This window comes from Porites lutea, chromosome 6 (assembly GCF_958299795.1).
Source record: "Porites lutea chromosome 6, jaPorLute2.1, whole genome shotgun sequence".
Lineage (NCBI taxonomy): Eukaryota > Metazoa > Cnidaria > Anthozoa > Scleractinia > Poritidae > Porites > Porites lutea.
Genome location: NC_133206.1, coordinates 7,289,093 through 7,303,961, shown reverse-complemented (window position 1 = coordinate 7,303,961; position 14,869 = coordinate 7,289,093). Strand labels below are relative to the sequence as shown.

The following is a 14,869-nucleotide window of genomic DNA, read 5'->3' as shown; positions in this document are numbered from 1 at the left end:
AGGGCAAAACGACTGGTCTTTCATCTGAGCCCACGAGATGGTCATGTGATAATTGTCAGCAGATGTCTGATTTTGACACCTGTCAATCTAATCATACTCATACGGATGGGAAACACAACTGACAGGCTAGTGTCAAGTTGTACAGGATTTATTGTGACATTTGACATCGGCTTACATGAAGTGTACGGGTGGGCGGGTGTACTCTACGTCATTACCAAATTTTCTCGGATGGATAGTTTACCAAAATTTGTTAACGATTGGTGCTCCGCTGCGCGTGCTTCGCGCGAAAGCTCCGCTAAAAATAGCGATAAACAGGGACTCCACTGATGACTCCACTTGCGTACTCAAAGCAATGTACGAAGCAGTTTTCTTTCACTCCGACCTCAGTTCTGATTCCATGCTTGTCCCTCACACGTTCATTAATTTAAACGGTGAAAAAATCGGCATATGCAAAAAGATCTGAAAGGTCGATCCGAATGTTCAGAAACCGATCACTCCAATATGGCCGCACTCGAACGGGAAGATGAAAGACTGGATCCTAGCACCCGTGTTTTGACGGTTTTGGTGCGAATTTCTCAACACGGCTGCCAAAGTCTCTTCATTCAATCAATCACAACAAAGATAGACATGACGTGTATAGGCTGAACAGAGAGAAAGAACAAAAACAAGACTTATTTTTCCCTACAACGATTTGTAACCTTTTTGTTTGATGTAGTTTTCATTCACTAAAATAATCAATGACTGGCTGAAAAGGTAAGTGGCTGTCCTTTCCTTTTGATAAATGGGTTTCTCTTTATACTTTTTTTACCCTTTTGGGGAAAAGATGTCGATAAGCTCACTTGTGGGGTTACAGAAACGAGCTACATTTTAGGGGCCGACCATTTAACTCTTGAGAGTGGGGGTGGGTGATTTTGAAAAAAAGATTCCTGCAAGCGCTTATCGGAGGAAAAAAATTGCATGCAGAACAAATGTAATAGAAAGCTTATGGGAAAAAAAGGGAAAAAATATCCTGTCCACTAGTCTGCTACAAAGCCGTTTTTAGAGTCGTCACGCAACGCTCCTCCCCACTAACGGCTGCTGAAAACCGAACTACATTCCTTTCCCGTGATTAGCCAATTATAATTCAGCTCCCATTTTCTGGAAGGTGTTCGCGCCACGTTTGCGGTACTGTGACTTCTCCAATTACAGCTTTGCTTTTATCGGTGCCCAATGTGTGAGTGACAGAATAATCCAAATCATCGCGTGAAAACATGCAATTAACTACAGTAGTGCTGTCGTAGTCGAGTCCTATTCAAAATTTAGGAGATAAGCAGCAGCAGCAAGCAAGTCGAGCAAATTGCGATGCACAAGATGGATGTGCTCATAAAATTGCCAGGTATAGTTTCGGGAAATCGCTCATCGACAATTTTTAAGATTGCTTTTTGAATCAGTTCCCTTGAGAGTTCAGTCTTCACTGAACACAATGAGCACATCCGGCACATTACATCTTTATTACAAATCAGTCGGGGATATCAGTACATATGCACGTTAAATGAAGAACCAACCGATCCTGGTAAAAGTCCTCTACGCCTACCAAACCTTTTTTTCACTGGGAACTTTCTTGACCTCTTAAAACAAACTTTTTTGCAAATTAACCTTTTCGTTGCTTGATAACACAGAGCCCGTCTAAATTCAGCAACGATTGATTGATTTGTCGAAAACTGAGAAGCGTGCTCGCTTCCTAGCGCCCTGCGGCTCACGTATTGTCAAATCTCTTATACTTGATTGGCTTGTTCGTTAGACCACAAACACAAAGGGAAAGGAATGTAGTTCAGTTTTCAGCAGCCGTTTGTAGGGAGGAGCGTTGCGTGACGACACTAAAAACGGCTGTGTAGCAGACTACCTGCCCACCAGATTGCTAAAAAAAAATTCTTGATGACCAGAAATCACAATTGCAGTTAGAATCAACAGGAAATTGTTTATTTTACTGCCATTCCCAGCATTTCATTGCTGGACGACCGTTAGCTGCTAAAGTATGCAAATTTTAGATGCCGTTTTACAGGTTTTTTAACGATCGTTTAAAAGTACTTCGGGTCATCAAATCCTAGACTGTTCGCACTCATTTGGAAGCATATTACTTCCTCTTACTGTTCCAATACCATTTACGCATTATCTTTCTCTAATCAGCAAAAACTGGTCGTCTTTATTTCACTAACCCAATTGAGAAAGCAAAATGCACGAATAAATGCCTCAAAGACATCACAAAATTCTCAAAAGTGGCACCAAAACTAGACCTAAAAACATGTTTTAGGCAAAGATTAAGAGCTATTTTGTCAAGTCATGAAATAAAACTTGTGGCACAACGCGATCCAGAATTGAAGGATTCGACTTTGCATATTGATGCTGAATTCGCATTGCGTGACACCAGCCGCTGTGATAGTAAAAAAATTCTTCATGATCCTACGAATGACAATGTTTTTTTTTTTTACTTTATCAATAAGAAAAATCGGAAATAGGTTAAGCTTATAGAAGATTAAGTTTACTTTTCCACTGTCCTTCGTATTGATAGTCTCGGCCGGCCGGTCGTCCAAATCTCTTGGGTTCTGATTCAATGTATGCTAGAAGGCGGTTGTCAAATGAACTAAAGTGTTAAAGTGCATCCCGTCTTTAGACTGTGCAACAGAAGTTGACCTTGACCGTGGTGAACTACCGCTTGTTTAAACCTTGGGAGTCCTGTAGTGCCCCATGGAAGATTTGTTTAATTTTCAAATTAATCAATCTTCTGAGAGGTAAGACCACACAAAACGCAGCTTCCTAAAGAACATTGAAACCCTGTTTGATCCTCTTGGCTTGTTAACGCCGTACACTATGCATGCAAAGGTTCTTCTAAAAGAGACGTGGTTAAGTGTTGTGGATTGGCACGAGCCGATTAATGAGAACCTGTCACTTAACGAGATGGTTTCAAGAGCTCCCTTCACTGGTAAATATTCGTACTCCGCGATGCCCAAGGAGCACAGCCGTTGTGAAAGAACGGATCTTGCACACCTTTTTAGATGCGTCCCAACAAGCTTGTGGGGCAGCTTGCTACACCAGACATCTCTAGCATCAAGATCGCACGTTGAACCACTGCAAGCTATCGGCACTGAAGCGAGATTGGAATTAATGGCCGCTGTTCTAGGAGTCAAGCTTAGTCAAGTTGTTGGCCAAGCGCCTGGCATCAACAAAGACGACTGGACATTTTGGTCCGACAGCATGGACGTAATTTATTGGTTTCGTGGACATAGAAGAAGGTTCAAACCATTTTTGGCAAATCTTGTCGGTGAAATCCAAACCTTAACAAATACAGAACAGTGGAGAAGTGTTTCGACAAAAGATGATCCAACTGATTTTCTGACGAGAGGACTTAGTGCATCAGCTCTTAAAGAAGAAGAAGGTTGATGGGAAGGACCAACATTTCTGAAGCATAGCCCGTCTGACTGGCTAAGGACGAAAATCGAAGTTAAAAGAGAGACAGGAGGCGAGGTCCGGAAATTATACCAGGAACAGAGTCTGCACGACCACGGCGGAACGCCTGGCACCGCACGCCTCGGACATTAAAGCTGGAACAAGCTCAGAAGAACCGCCGCCTGGGTTACCCGTTTGCCAGTTAAAGTTCGCCGACAAGACACGATGCAACCTGATGAAGTCACCTCTGCAAAGGAGACCAATTTCGTTGGAAGAAAAACAAGAAAATTTTGTAGCGGCGGTGAGAAAAAGGGGAAATACTAGCGACCACCAAGGTGAAAATGAGCGGCAGCGAAAACAGGAAGTGAACAGGAACACATAAATCGTGTAAATAGGAAGTTTCTGGAAGTTTCGCGATGTAGTCGTGCAAAACAACGGCAAAGAAAAGTACAAAAAAAGTGTGCTGCACGTGCAAAGTTGCTTTTTTGCTTATTAGACCTACTAATTTTTTTTGGCTGTTTTCTTCGCCGTCGCCGCTTAGCATTACACTATTTTCTATTTTATTTGAGTAAACTATATATATTAGACTAATGACAGCTTCACTTTTAGCCCTGGCTAAATACTTTTCATTACGGAATCGCGCCTGTAGATACGCGATTTCGGAAAGCATCGTTTTCAAAAATGAGCTTTTTCACTTCACCTTGCTTGATGTAACTGCTGGTATCCTGACCAGCGGGCTTACCCCCTTGTTTATTAGTAGCATGCGCACGGGGACTCGGGATTAGCGGGCACCAGGCCACCGTGAAATAACCTGAAGTTTCTCTTGGGTTTTCTTCAAGTTTCCCAAGTGTTTTGTAAGTCGTTTGTTTCAGTTTTTTTCTCGTGCTATGGATTTCTAACGGATATTTGTGATAATACTTGTGAGTTGATTCAGCCTCGTGTATGATTAAACGTTTTGTTGTTGTTTTTATCGTCTCGGATATCATGTGCCGCCATTCGCCGTATAGTTATTTCATGACCTCATGCACCTTACGGATTGCTTATGGCTTCGTTTACAAGGATGATGACGGTGTTTCTATTTGTCTATGGTTTTGAGCTGGTTTACTTTTTTTCTGGGATATTTACGGTCATGGAAGGCGAAGGCAAGGAATTTGCGGCTTATTTTGAGGATGACAATTTCGAGTTCGCACCCCTCCAAAATGGATACGTAACTGTTTCGTGTTATATCGCCAATTCACACTCAGTGATGCTGAAGCGCTAGGAGTGGGCGAAAGGAGAAAAATTCCAACGGATAAAGGTAAACAGCACGAATTACAAAGGTTAAAGGATCATAGAACTGTGGCGTTACGTCACGTAACTAGACAGATAAACAAAATGAAACCGATACTTGCTGATCTTAACAATTATGAATTTGTGTCAGTTGAAATGGAAGGTCTTACGAATTTGCTTGTTAAACTGCAAAATACTCAGGATAATTATGTTGACGCGTTTGAATATGAAACGGTTATTGTTAATGCCAATTCATGGTACGATGCTCAAGATGGAGATGGCTTTAAATTTAAACAGTCTGTTATTGAGTAGTTGTCCAAGGCGAAAAGGCATCAGTCAAGTGAAGTAAACTCTATTATCTCTAGTGGGTCTCATCGCACAAGAAAGACAAGAAAGTCACTCTAAACGGTCCACCTCATCTTCAATTTCATCTAAAGCTAAGTTCATAGAAGCAAAAACTAAGGTTGCAGTATTGGAAATTGAAGCATCATTTCTGAAGGAAAAGCAAGCGCTTAAAATGGCAGCTGAACATTTAGAGCTAAAACAGAGTTTAGCTCAAGCAAGGGAAGAAGAAGGGATTTACGAAGAAATGAAGTATGAAGAGTCAACCTTTGCACCTGTTAATACACAAAGTCCTCCGATTTGTACAATGCAATCAGGTAACTTTGCTGGTTTGGAACCAACTTCGCAGGAACAACTTGTAAGTTCTTTAGGCGTTACAGATTATCAACAGCCTTTACAAGCTAGTCCTCTTAGTGCATTTACGGTACCTCAGAAAAGACCCATTTACACAACACCGATGAATACTGGTGCATCACGGAGTAAGGAAGAGACTACGGCCTATGCAGCAAAACCCCATGAACACCCCTCGAGTGTACATTCTTCATCATACAAATCTTTGGCAACGACTCCTGCTATTACGTATACTGCGCCTGATCAGGTATGGTGTCTGCCACCATCACCACCACAAGGTTGTTCGACAAGTTTGTCAGTCAAAGACAATACTTTCCAAGACATTGTGGAAATTCAACGAAAACAAACTGAGTTGTCTCAGACTATTCTTAACCAGCAAGCATAGAGTCTTTTGCCATCGAACGAGCCTCCTATGTTTTATGGTGATACTATGGAGTATCCATTATTCATGACTGCCTTTGAGTCATTAATCGAATCACAGGTTGAAGATTCCCATGAGAGATTATATTTTCTGGGTCAATACACGTCAGGTAAAGCAAAACAAATTATAAACGGATGTCTACGAAGGAAAATGGAAGGGTCCTATGAAGAAGCTAAGAAATTGTTAAAGAGACAATTCGGTGATCCATTCAAGATATCTAATGCCCATATCACTGAATCGTCTTCTTGGCCACCAATCAGACCAAAGGATGGTTTAGCCCTTCAGGATTTCTCTATTGCCCTGAATCAACCTAAAAATGCTATGAAAGGCATGTCTGATATGGATGATTTAAACACTGCTCATGTACTGCGTCAACTTTAGAAGTTACCTAAGTACAAGAACAATAAGACAAAAAATGCAAAGGAAAAAATAGCTGACTTCGAAGAGTTCTCTCAATTCGTTCGTCCCACAGATCCTGTGTTTTCAGAGCAATGTGTTAGCAAGCCAAATCATGATGAAAAAGACAGAGGCACTCATCTTAAGTTTACAAGAAAGCCACTAAAAAAGGGAAAAGGGACAAACTTGCTACTGGTGTAAATCAGGAAGATAGCGATCAACAGACTGTTGCATGCTCTTTATGCAAGAAGCCTCATAACTTAAACGAGTGTGAACAGTTTTTGACGAAATCTCTGAGTGACCGTCGAGACTTTGTAGTGAGAAGAAACTGTGCTTCGGCTGCTTTGGCGACCAGCACATTGCAAAACATTGCAAAGAAAGGCAAACGTGCAAGACGTGCAACAAGCAGCATCCAACATCACTACACAACCCTGATGGAATTAAGAAATCTAACGACAAAGGTGACAAGAACCAACCTCAAGATAGACCTCGAGTTAGTAACAATCACACTGTCATCTGCAACATAACTGACGCTGGTGATGTGCCAATTAACATGAGTATATTGCCAATCTGGTTGTTTCATAAGAGTAATTCAGCGAAGAAAATTAGAGTTTATTCTTTACTGGGCAATGCCAGTGGTGGAACGTTTGTGAATGAAAGCAGAGCTAAGGCTCTTGGCGTTAAGGGAAGTAGCAATGACCTCACTCTTACTACAATCCATGGAACACACAGCGTAACGACGAAGGCCACTGAAGGATTAGTCGCAGCTAATGTCAAGGACGAGAGTGTAATGTTAGACTTGCCCAGAACTTTCACGCGAAACATTATTCCAGCGGAACGCAGTGAAATACCACGACCTGGCGTAATCATTAGGATGTCTCATTTGAAGAATGTTAGTGCCGAACTGTCCTCCTACATAGAAGATGTTGAAGTGGGTCTTCTTATCGGATTGAAATGTCCAAGTGTCCTACGACCAGGAGAAATTGTTTACGGTGGAGAATCAGATCCATATGCTGCACGGTCGCTGCTCGGATGGTATATAAACGGTCCTCTCTATACTTTCTGACAGAGTAGCATCTTAACGTGCAATAGAATTCATCTTAACCAGAAAAACACCACATCCCGGCGAGGATATGTAGTCTCTCAAAGGACGGTTAAGGAACAGATTACACCGCAGGCAGTTGAACGAATGTTTGCACTTGACTTCTCCGAAAAGGAAAAGGAAATATCCATGTCGTGCGAAGACATCAAGTTCTACGAGACTGCGGAAACTGGTATCGTTCATCTCGAGGACGTGCACTATGAAATGCCCCTCCCTTTTAAACATAAGAACACTCAGCTCCCAAACAACTATGTTCAAGCTGAGAAGCGCCTGAACAGCCTCAAGAAACGTCTAATGTTTGATGACAACTATTACACGGATTACTGCATCTTTATGTCCGATATCCTTTTGAAATGGTACGCTCGGAAGGTGGATGATGATCTTAAAGATCAGTTGGGCAGAACCTGGTACCTGCTGCATCACAGAATTTATCACCCAAAACAAAACAAAAGCCAACGAAAATAGGCGTGGTGTTTGATTGCTCGGCCTCATTCGAAGGACAAATTGCTCCAGGGACCAGATCTCAGCAGTAACTTAGTCGGTGTTCTTACCAGGTTCCGGCAAGAAAAGTATGCTTTTATGGCAAACATTGAAAAAATGTTCTTTCAAGTAAGAGTAAGGAAAGAAGATCAAAGTTTCCTCAGGTTTCTATGGTGGCCAGACGGAGATTTACAGAAGGAGGCCGAAGAGTATTGCATGACAGTGCATTTGTTCGGTGCAGTATCGTCCCCTGCATGCGCTAACTATGCACATAAACGCACTGCTGACGACAACGAAGATGAATATGGGCCAGAAGCAGCCAACACTCTTAGAAGGAACTTTTATGTGGACGACGTTCTCAAATCGGCAAGCACCGAAGATGAGACTATTAAGCTAGCAAAGGATACAAAAGTAGTTTGCCAAAATGGTGGATTTAGCTTAACCAAGTTTGTGGGAAACACAGAGCGTATCATCAGCTCAATCCCCCAAGAACACAGAGAAGAACGGGTGAAGAACCTCGCACTTGGCCAGGACAAGTTACCCATAGAAAGAGTGTTAGGAGCTATTTGGTGTATTGAGTCAGACACGTTCAACTTCAGGATAGAACTTAAGGATAAGCCTTGCACGCGGGGAGACATCCTATCGACTATCAGCTCGATTTATGATCCCTTGGGTTTCATCGCTCCTGTAGTACTGGTCGGAAAGAAAATTTTGCAGGACATCTGTCACACTAATAGCTGGGATAAGCCAGCCGACTGTCTGACGCTTCGACTTGTGGTTACGGTCAATGCTTGATTTGAGGCTCGATGACGAACACTGCAAAGCACATGTCTCTTTTGTTATGGGAAAGTCGCGAGTGACGCTAAAAAATACCATCAGCATTCCAAGGTTAGAGTTAGCTGCAGCCACAGTCTCTGTTAAGATTGGTGACGTTCTAAAGGATCAGCTAGAGTATGAGAACTTTGAGGATCACTATTGGGTCGTCGGTGGAAATTCGATGGTCAGGCAGTTTATATCCAAATGCGTAACATGTCGTTCCCCTTCGAGGTATCGTGGGAGAGCAGAAGATGGCTGACTTGCCAAAGTCGCGCGTGGAGCCAGCACCGCCTATCACCTACTTTGGAGTCGATTTCTTTGGCTCTTGGCACGTGTTTACTTGTTTTGCAAGTAGGGCTGTGCACATAGAAGTTGCAGACTCCTTAGAAACTGATTCCTTTATTCAAGCATTGAGATGGTTCATCTGTAGAAGAGGACCAGTCAGAGAAATTCGTTGTGACAGAGGAACGAATTTTATAGGTGCGGAAGCCGAACTCAAGAAAGCTTTTGACGAAATAGACGACCAAAAGGTCAAAGCAGAACTCCTTAAAGCTAAGATCGATTGGATTAAGAATCCCGCATCCGCGAGTAACTTTGGAGGCGTGTGGGAAAGGCAAATCAGGTCAATCAGGAACGTCATGAGTGGTCTTATTAGAGAACATGGTAATTGTCTTGACGAAGAATCGCTGAGAACATTCCTTTGCGAAGCAGAATCTACAATCAATGACAGGCCTCTGACGGAAGAGACACTCAACGATCCTCTTTCAGAGCCACCATTATCGCCAAGTATGCTGCTGACAGGAAAGACAAGGCTCGTGCTACCTCCACCAGGAGAATTTAAGAGAGAAGACCTATACTGTCGAAGAAAATGGAGAAGCACGCAGCACCTAGCACAAGAGTTTTGGTCAAGGTGGAGCAAAGAGTACTTTCAACAGTTTCAAGCAAGGATCAAGTGGGCTCGGCCAAAAAGAAATTTCAAGGTTGGAGATGTGGTATTACTGAAGGAAAATCATTCTCCGCGAAACAGATGACATTTGGGTAAGGTCGTAGCCACCCATCCTGATGATCAAGATCGAGTCCGATCGTTGACAGTGCTGACAGGCAATGGCTCCAAGTTGGAAAGGCCTGTTAGCAAGCTCGTCTTACTTTTGGAGGCGCAATGTTTAGAGACCGGGATTCCCCGACGAGGAGCCTGAGCTTTAATGAACGCTTTTTCTAGGAAATAAGTTTTAGGACTGTTATCGAGCTAGTTATAGTTCTTGTTGAAATGTAAGGCATGGCTTAAATTTTGAGGAACCATGTAACTGCTAGTATCCTAACCAGCGGGCTTACCCCCTTGTTTATTAGGAGCATGCGCACGGGGCCTCGGGATTGGCGGGCAACAGACCACCGTAAAATAACCTAAGGTTTCTCTAAGGTTTTCTTCAAGTTTCCCAAGTGTTTTGTAAGTCGTTTGTTTCAGTTTTTTTCTCGTGCTAGGGATTTCTAACGGATATTTGAGATGATACCTGTGAGTTGATTCAGCCTCATGTATGATTAAACGTTTTGTTGTTGTTTTTATCGTCACGGATATCATGTGCCGCCATTCGCCGCGACACTTGATGCGTAAGAGAGTTGAAAAGTCTCAAGCGATTCTTGCCTTATTTGATTGCTTTCAGGACCTGCATCCCGACTGGTAAGCCTGAGTCATTCTTGTATTTGATGGGTTTTTCATATTATTTCATGAAGTCGAGCGTAGTCTATGCGGCTTAATGCACGTTTTTAAGATTTTATCAGGTTTGATATAAGCTTACAGAACTTTAAAAAGCCTTTAGATATTTTCTGACCGCAAATAGAAAGAAAACGCTCCGAATAATATTCAGTTTTAATTTTAGCTGTAAAAAGAAAGCTTTGAGCGATTTTCTTGCCCCACGTTCACCTTTAAAAAACATCAAATACCAGGAAGCCGGGTTAAAACATATTGAGCTAAAATCTGCAAGATTTTAAAGCCTATATGCTTTGAAACTCAGGATTTTAAGAGACACTTTACTCTCATGCAGTACTTGTCTTCGTGAATGAAAATTGTTGTTTCTGTAAATGTTTCACCGAATTACATCGTCCACTTGTACCTCGATTACAGAGGTAAAGAGGCAACGTTAAAGAGCGTTATCTCTTATTTCAAAATCTGTTTTCAAAACTATGAGCAACTTAAAAGAAAATTTTTGAGGCTTGGAAAAACAAGTAGTACTTTTCTGAAATTTGAGCTTTCCTGACTCAGCGGGCCGATGGTAAAAACTCGGAAAAAGCAATACGAAATCAGTTTGAGCAACAGTGGTTTAATTTTTTCATCATTCAAAAACCACGACGTGTTTATCCAGCGATCAGATAAACGCACGAGTCACGGGCGAAAAAGCACTATAATAAACTTTAAAAATCACAACGTTTTTGCGTTCAGGAATTGGATTTTAGCGAACAGAAAAATGCCTACCGGTGTATTTTTCATACCTTAGCATGGGTTTCCTAGATATTGGAAGTAAAAAACATCAAGGACAGCGTCGGCAAGAGCATCTTCTCTCAAACGACGGAGATTGCGTTACTTTTCAAAGATTGACCGCTTACCACTTGTTTTTGGGCTCGCATTTCAACAGTAATACTTTATTATCAAGTTCTTCACGAGACATTTAACTGAATTTATCGGAACTATGCCACCACCAACAACAACTCGAGCATTTGTCGGGTATTTGTCGTTTTTTTTAGAGCCCACCCTGGATATGAAGCAATAACTGTTTCCTCGAAGTAAGCTAAAAAAAATACCCAATTCAAGCAGTGGATATATAAATGGATTAAACGGGATTAATAGTTATCGAATTCTTGCCTAACCTGAGGGAGGGATTTCCCGAAATGTAGGATACACCCGAAGACCAGGAAGTGAACCTCCCGTGCAAAGGGTACTTTTCATTTGAGGTAGGACGCGACTTAACTATGACGCGTCCTACAGTAACAAGAGCTTGTACCACCTGTTCATAGATAAAACGCTTCTTAGCTGACACGAAAACAACTCGAATAAATGACCTTTGGCGTCAATTAACGGTGCGAGCGCTGTTATGCGAGAGTTGTTCCGTGCAGGTGTAGTCTTCTGTGCAACATATAAACAAATATTAAAATTGATAAAAATCCCTGCCATCAACCCCCATAAACCCCGTCATTTTTGAAAAATCATGTAAAGCTCTAAACGTCCTGAAAAAATCCGGATTTTTGTGACTAAGCCGAAGCCTTCCCTGTGTTTTTCGACTTGATTTTATCCTTGATGAAGTCCTGCTCATAGCCAATTGTCTGTCGATCTTCATGGGCGGATCCAGGGGAGGTGGATTGGGTTGCTAGCCACCCCCCCCCCCCCCCCCCCCCCTTTAGAACAGCCCACCATGAAAATACAATACGTGGAAAAAAAACGGAAGTACTTGGGTCGCAAAAACCTTGTGAAGCCAGCCAGCCATTGTCCTTCCTAATTCGCCATGTTTTTGGACAAACGTAGGACAACTTACAATAAATTAACGTATAGTTTGATGGCAAAAGATTGGTATCATTCAACCCCCATCAAAAACTCCTGGATCCGCCCCTGATCTTCTTCTGATTTTCACTTCACAAATTTAAACGTGACCAAATTTAAACATGACCTTGCCCAAGTGATGGGCTCCTAATCTTGTGTGTGTGCCACCTGAGGTCTGAAATTAAATAAGAACTTTAAAAAAATAATGAAAAGCCAATAGTCTAAGAAAACAACCAATCACCCTTTTTCAGTGTGTAGTTCAAAAATAACATTGTTTTTTCTTTTATCGTAGCAATTCAGAGTTTTCGAGGGTAGAAATGTTAATAAGACTCTCATCGTTTAACTTGATGTTGTCTCTGTGGTAGATCTCATGCAGCATGCCAGTGTAACTTTGAAACACGTGTCATGTTGGATTAATGTTAGAGAGCTTAAGATTTGAGGACGACAACGAGTACGAGATTTAACTTGAAGTTTTTGCCCGTGTTCTAAAAAAAAAGACACCCTGGAAAGCTTCGTTTTACTTTTTTAACCAAAAATGTTAGTACGGTTACTGAAGAAGGTTAAGCCCTCTCCCGAGAGCAAAATGCTATTTATAAAAACTTCTTTCATTTGAGAACTTGTTTCCGCCACTACCACTGCCTCGTACCCAGACGTCTTTCTCTCAATAAAACTTCGCGCGCAAAGGAAGGTGGGAAGAAGAGAACTGTGCTTCTTCACTAGTCACTTGAGTTTCGCGCTCTTCTCTATGCGAAACCGTGCAAAAAACGAAGCGCCTGAGGAGGAGGCAGCCACTACGACTTTCTCGTACTACTCGTACTAGAATGACGAGGGCTATCACGTTTTTTATTCATTCATTCATTCATTCATTCATGAGCAGGTCGACATAAGCTCTAGCTGCCTTTTAACTTTACCTGCTTTACCAAATAAACTATGAATGAATGAATGAATGAAAAAATGAATGACGACGGCTATCATGTTTTCCCACAGATTGTGTATACCAGCTTCTAGCTTAAGACATGCCCTTTTAAATGGTGCATTTAGCGTGTTATTCAAGAAGCGTGGTCGATCTGTTTTGTGTGTGATCTCGGAGTCTTTTGTTTGTTTGTTTGTTTGTTTGTTTTTATACCGTTTCCTAAAAAGGTTTAAAGGTTTATTTCTGGTGACATTTCTCGAAAGTCGTTATCAGCACTGGCCATACCGTGGGTTGAGTATGTCTTACCATGCCGAAAAGGCCGAAAACTGAGAGTTTGTGTAAATAAAAAATACGCCTACCCTGGATACCTTATAGCGCCGAGGAGCGACAAGAAAAAAAAAAACTTTTATTTTCGCCAGCAGTTTTCAATTACACAAACATTATACCGCCTACAGGATTACTCGTTGTCAGAAGTCCATAACGTGCTCCTGTCGGTGTGAATTTCCTTAAGGCTGAAAATTGCAGTAAGAACCGAAAATCATAGCTATAAGGAGGGCACACAGCTTGAACTAACCAGGGGAAAGAGGCTTCGGATTGAACTAAAATGTAATTCAGTGATGCAGGGTTCAATTAGACGTTTTACTATTCCCCAGGCAACCACAGCCCTTCTGGTCCGGGGGTGGGGAGTTGTTTGAAGCGGTCCTGTCACGGACTTTCGGGAGTAGGGGGCGTGGCAAATCGAAAATAACTTCTCTTTGTTTCCGTAAAGTACATCATCGGTCTCGCGCGGTTGACAAGATGGCGGAGGACTCCGTTGCTGTAGAAAGGTCCTTGTGAAACATGTGCCGGCAACAAACAGGCAGGGCATCACGTAGTTAACGTCACCACCTTGACTCAACTCTGATCCTTGGACAGGAGGAGGCGATAAGTTCCATCATAAGTGATACTTGATGTCTAGATGTGAATGGTATGTCCACCGACGTTTCTCGTTTTGTTTTCGACCATTTGACAGCGTGCGAGTGAACCCAAGCGCAGTAACGAGCCCTAACCCCACCCCATTGCCATTGTGTTCAATAAATCCCCGCGCTTTTTATTTTTATATGCGCGCTCTAGAATCTCAAAAAAGGAATCAGATATAGAGGGTCTGGGAACAGGTTTCAGTTTCAGTCTATTTCACTGGCAAAAAAAAACAAAACAAAAGACAAGAATACGGAAATACACAGAACCAATGCGGTGAGGAAGCCCAAAAAGAAACCATAAGGTTCAGACTATCCCCTTTTTATTCGTTTCGGTCGGTGGAGTGAAATATAGAAACAGAAAACAAAAACAAAAAACAAGAAATCTGAGAAAAGGAGGCCTCAAACATTAGCATCATTAGCCTGAAAACAACAAGACATGATCACCAAATCGACACGAACTCAGTATGGAGGAAACTATGGTCGATAGATGGTCGATTTCATAGCAAAAAGGATACACCACCGAACCTTTTATGCCTGGGTCGGTCGGACGACCCTAAACGAAGAAAAAAAGGGGGAGTGGCCCTTTTGCGTCAGATTGGGTTCCCTCAGGCCAGGATCCATTGTATACTAAGTAATTAAGTGACACTGATAAAAACTGAATGAAAGGCTAAGACTCGAAGCGCTGCCTGACAACAAAATGGTAAACAAGAAGAGCTGCCTTTCATTTAATAGAGGACGTGAAAGACCCTGAACTCCCGCGAAAACCGTAGGATCGCTAAGGGCTAAGGAGATTATAAAGCCCGAAAAAAACAACACGAGTCTTGAGAAACGTCCTTATCCTATTCTGTCCGGGTTCGTACTTTAATGGAAG

The 14,869-nt window shown here is 42.1% G+C and overlaps 2 protein-coding genes across 2 annotated transcripts; both read left to right on the top strand.

Annotated features, from left to right (window-relative positions):
• The first annotated feature begins 7,433 nt into the window (after nucleotides 1-7,433).
• On the top strand, nucleotides 7,434-8,579 carry LOC140941831 (uncharacterized). The gene is made up of 2 exons (XM_073390838.1): nucleotides 7,434-7,711; nucleotides 7,859-8,579. The coding sequence occupies exons 1-2, from the start codon at nucleotides 7,434-7,436 to the stop codon at nucleotides 8,577-8,579; spliced, it is 999 nt and encodes a 332-aa protein (XP_073246939.1).
• Nucleotides 8,580-8,851: 272 nt separating this feature from the next.
• On the top strand, nucleotides 8,852-9,631 carry LOC140941830 (uncharacterized). Its single transcript, XM_073390837.1, has one exon. The coding sequence runs from the start codon at nucleotides 8,852-8,854 to the stop codon at nucleotides 9,629-9,631; it is 780 nt and encodes a 259-aa protein (XP_073246938.1).
• Nucleotides 9,632-14,869: the final 5,238 nt, after the last annotated feature.

Excerpts from the sequence above, each read along its gene's own strand:
- LOC140941831 (XM_073390838.1), top strand. The coding sequence starts at position 7,434 with ATGTCGTGCGAAGACATCAAGTTCTACGAGACTGCGGAAACTGGTATC. Across the intron at positions 7,712-7,858 it reads GATCAGTTGGGCAGAACCTG|GTTCCGGCAAGAAAAGTATG; the intron begins GTACCTGCTGCA and ends TGTTCTTACCAG.
- LOC140941830 (XM_073390837.1), top strand. The coding sequence starts at position 8,852 with ATGGCTGACTTGCCAAAGTCGCGCGTGGAGCCAGCACCGCCTATCACC.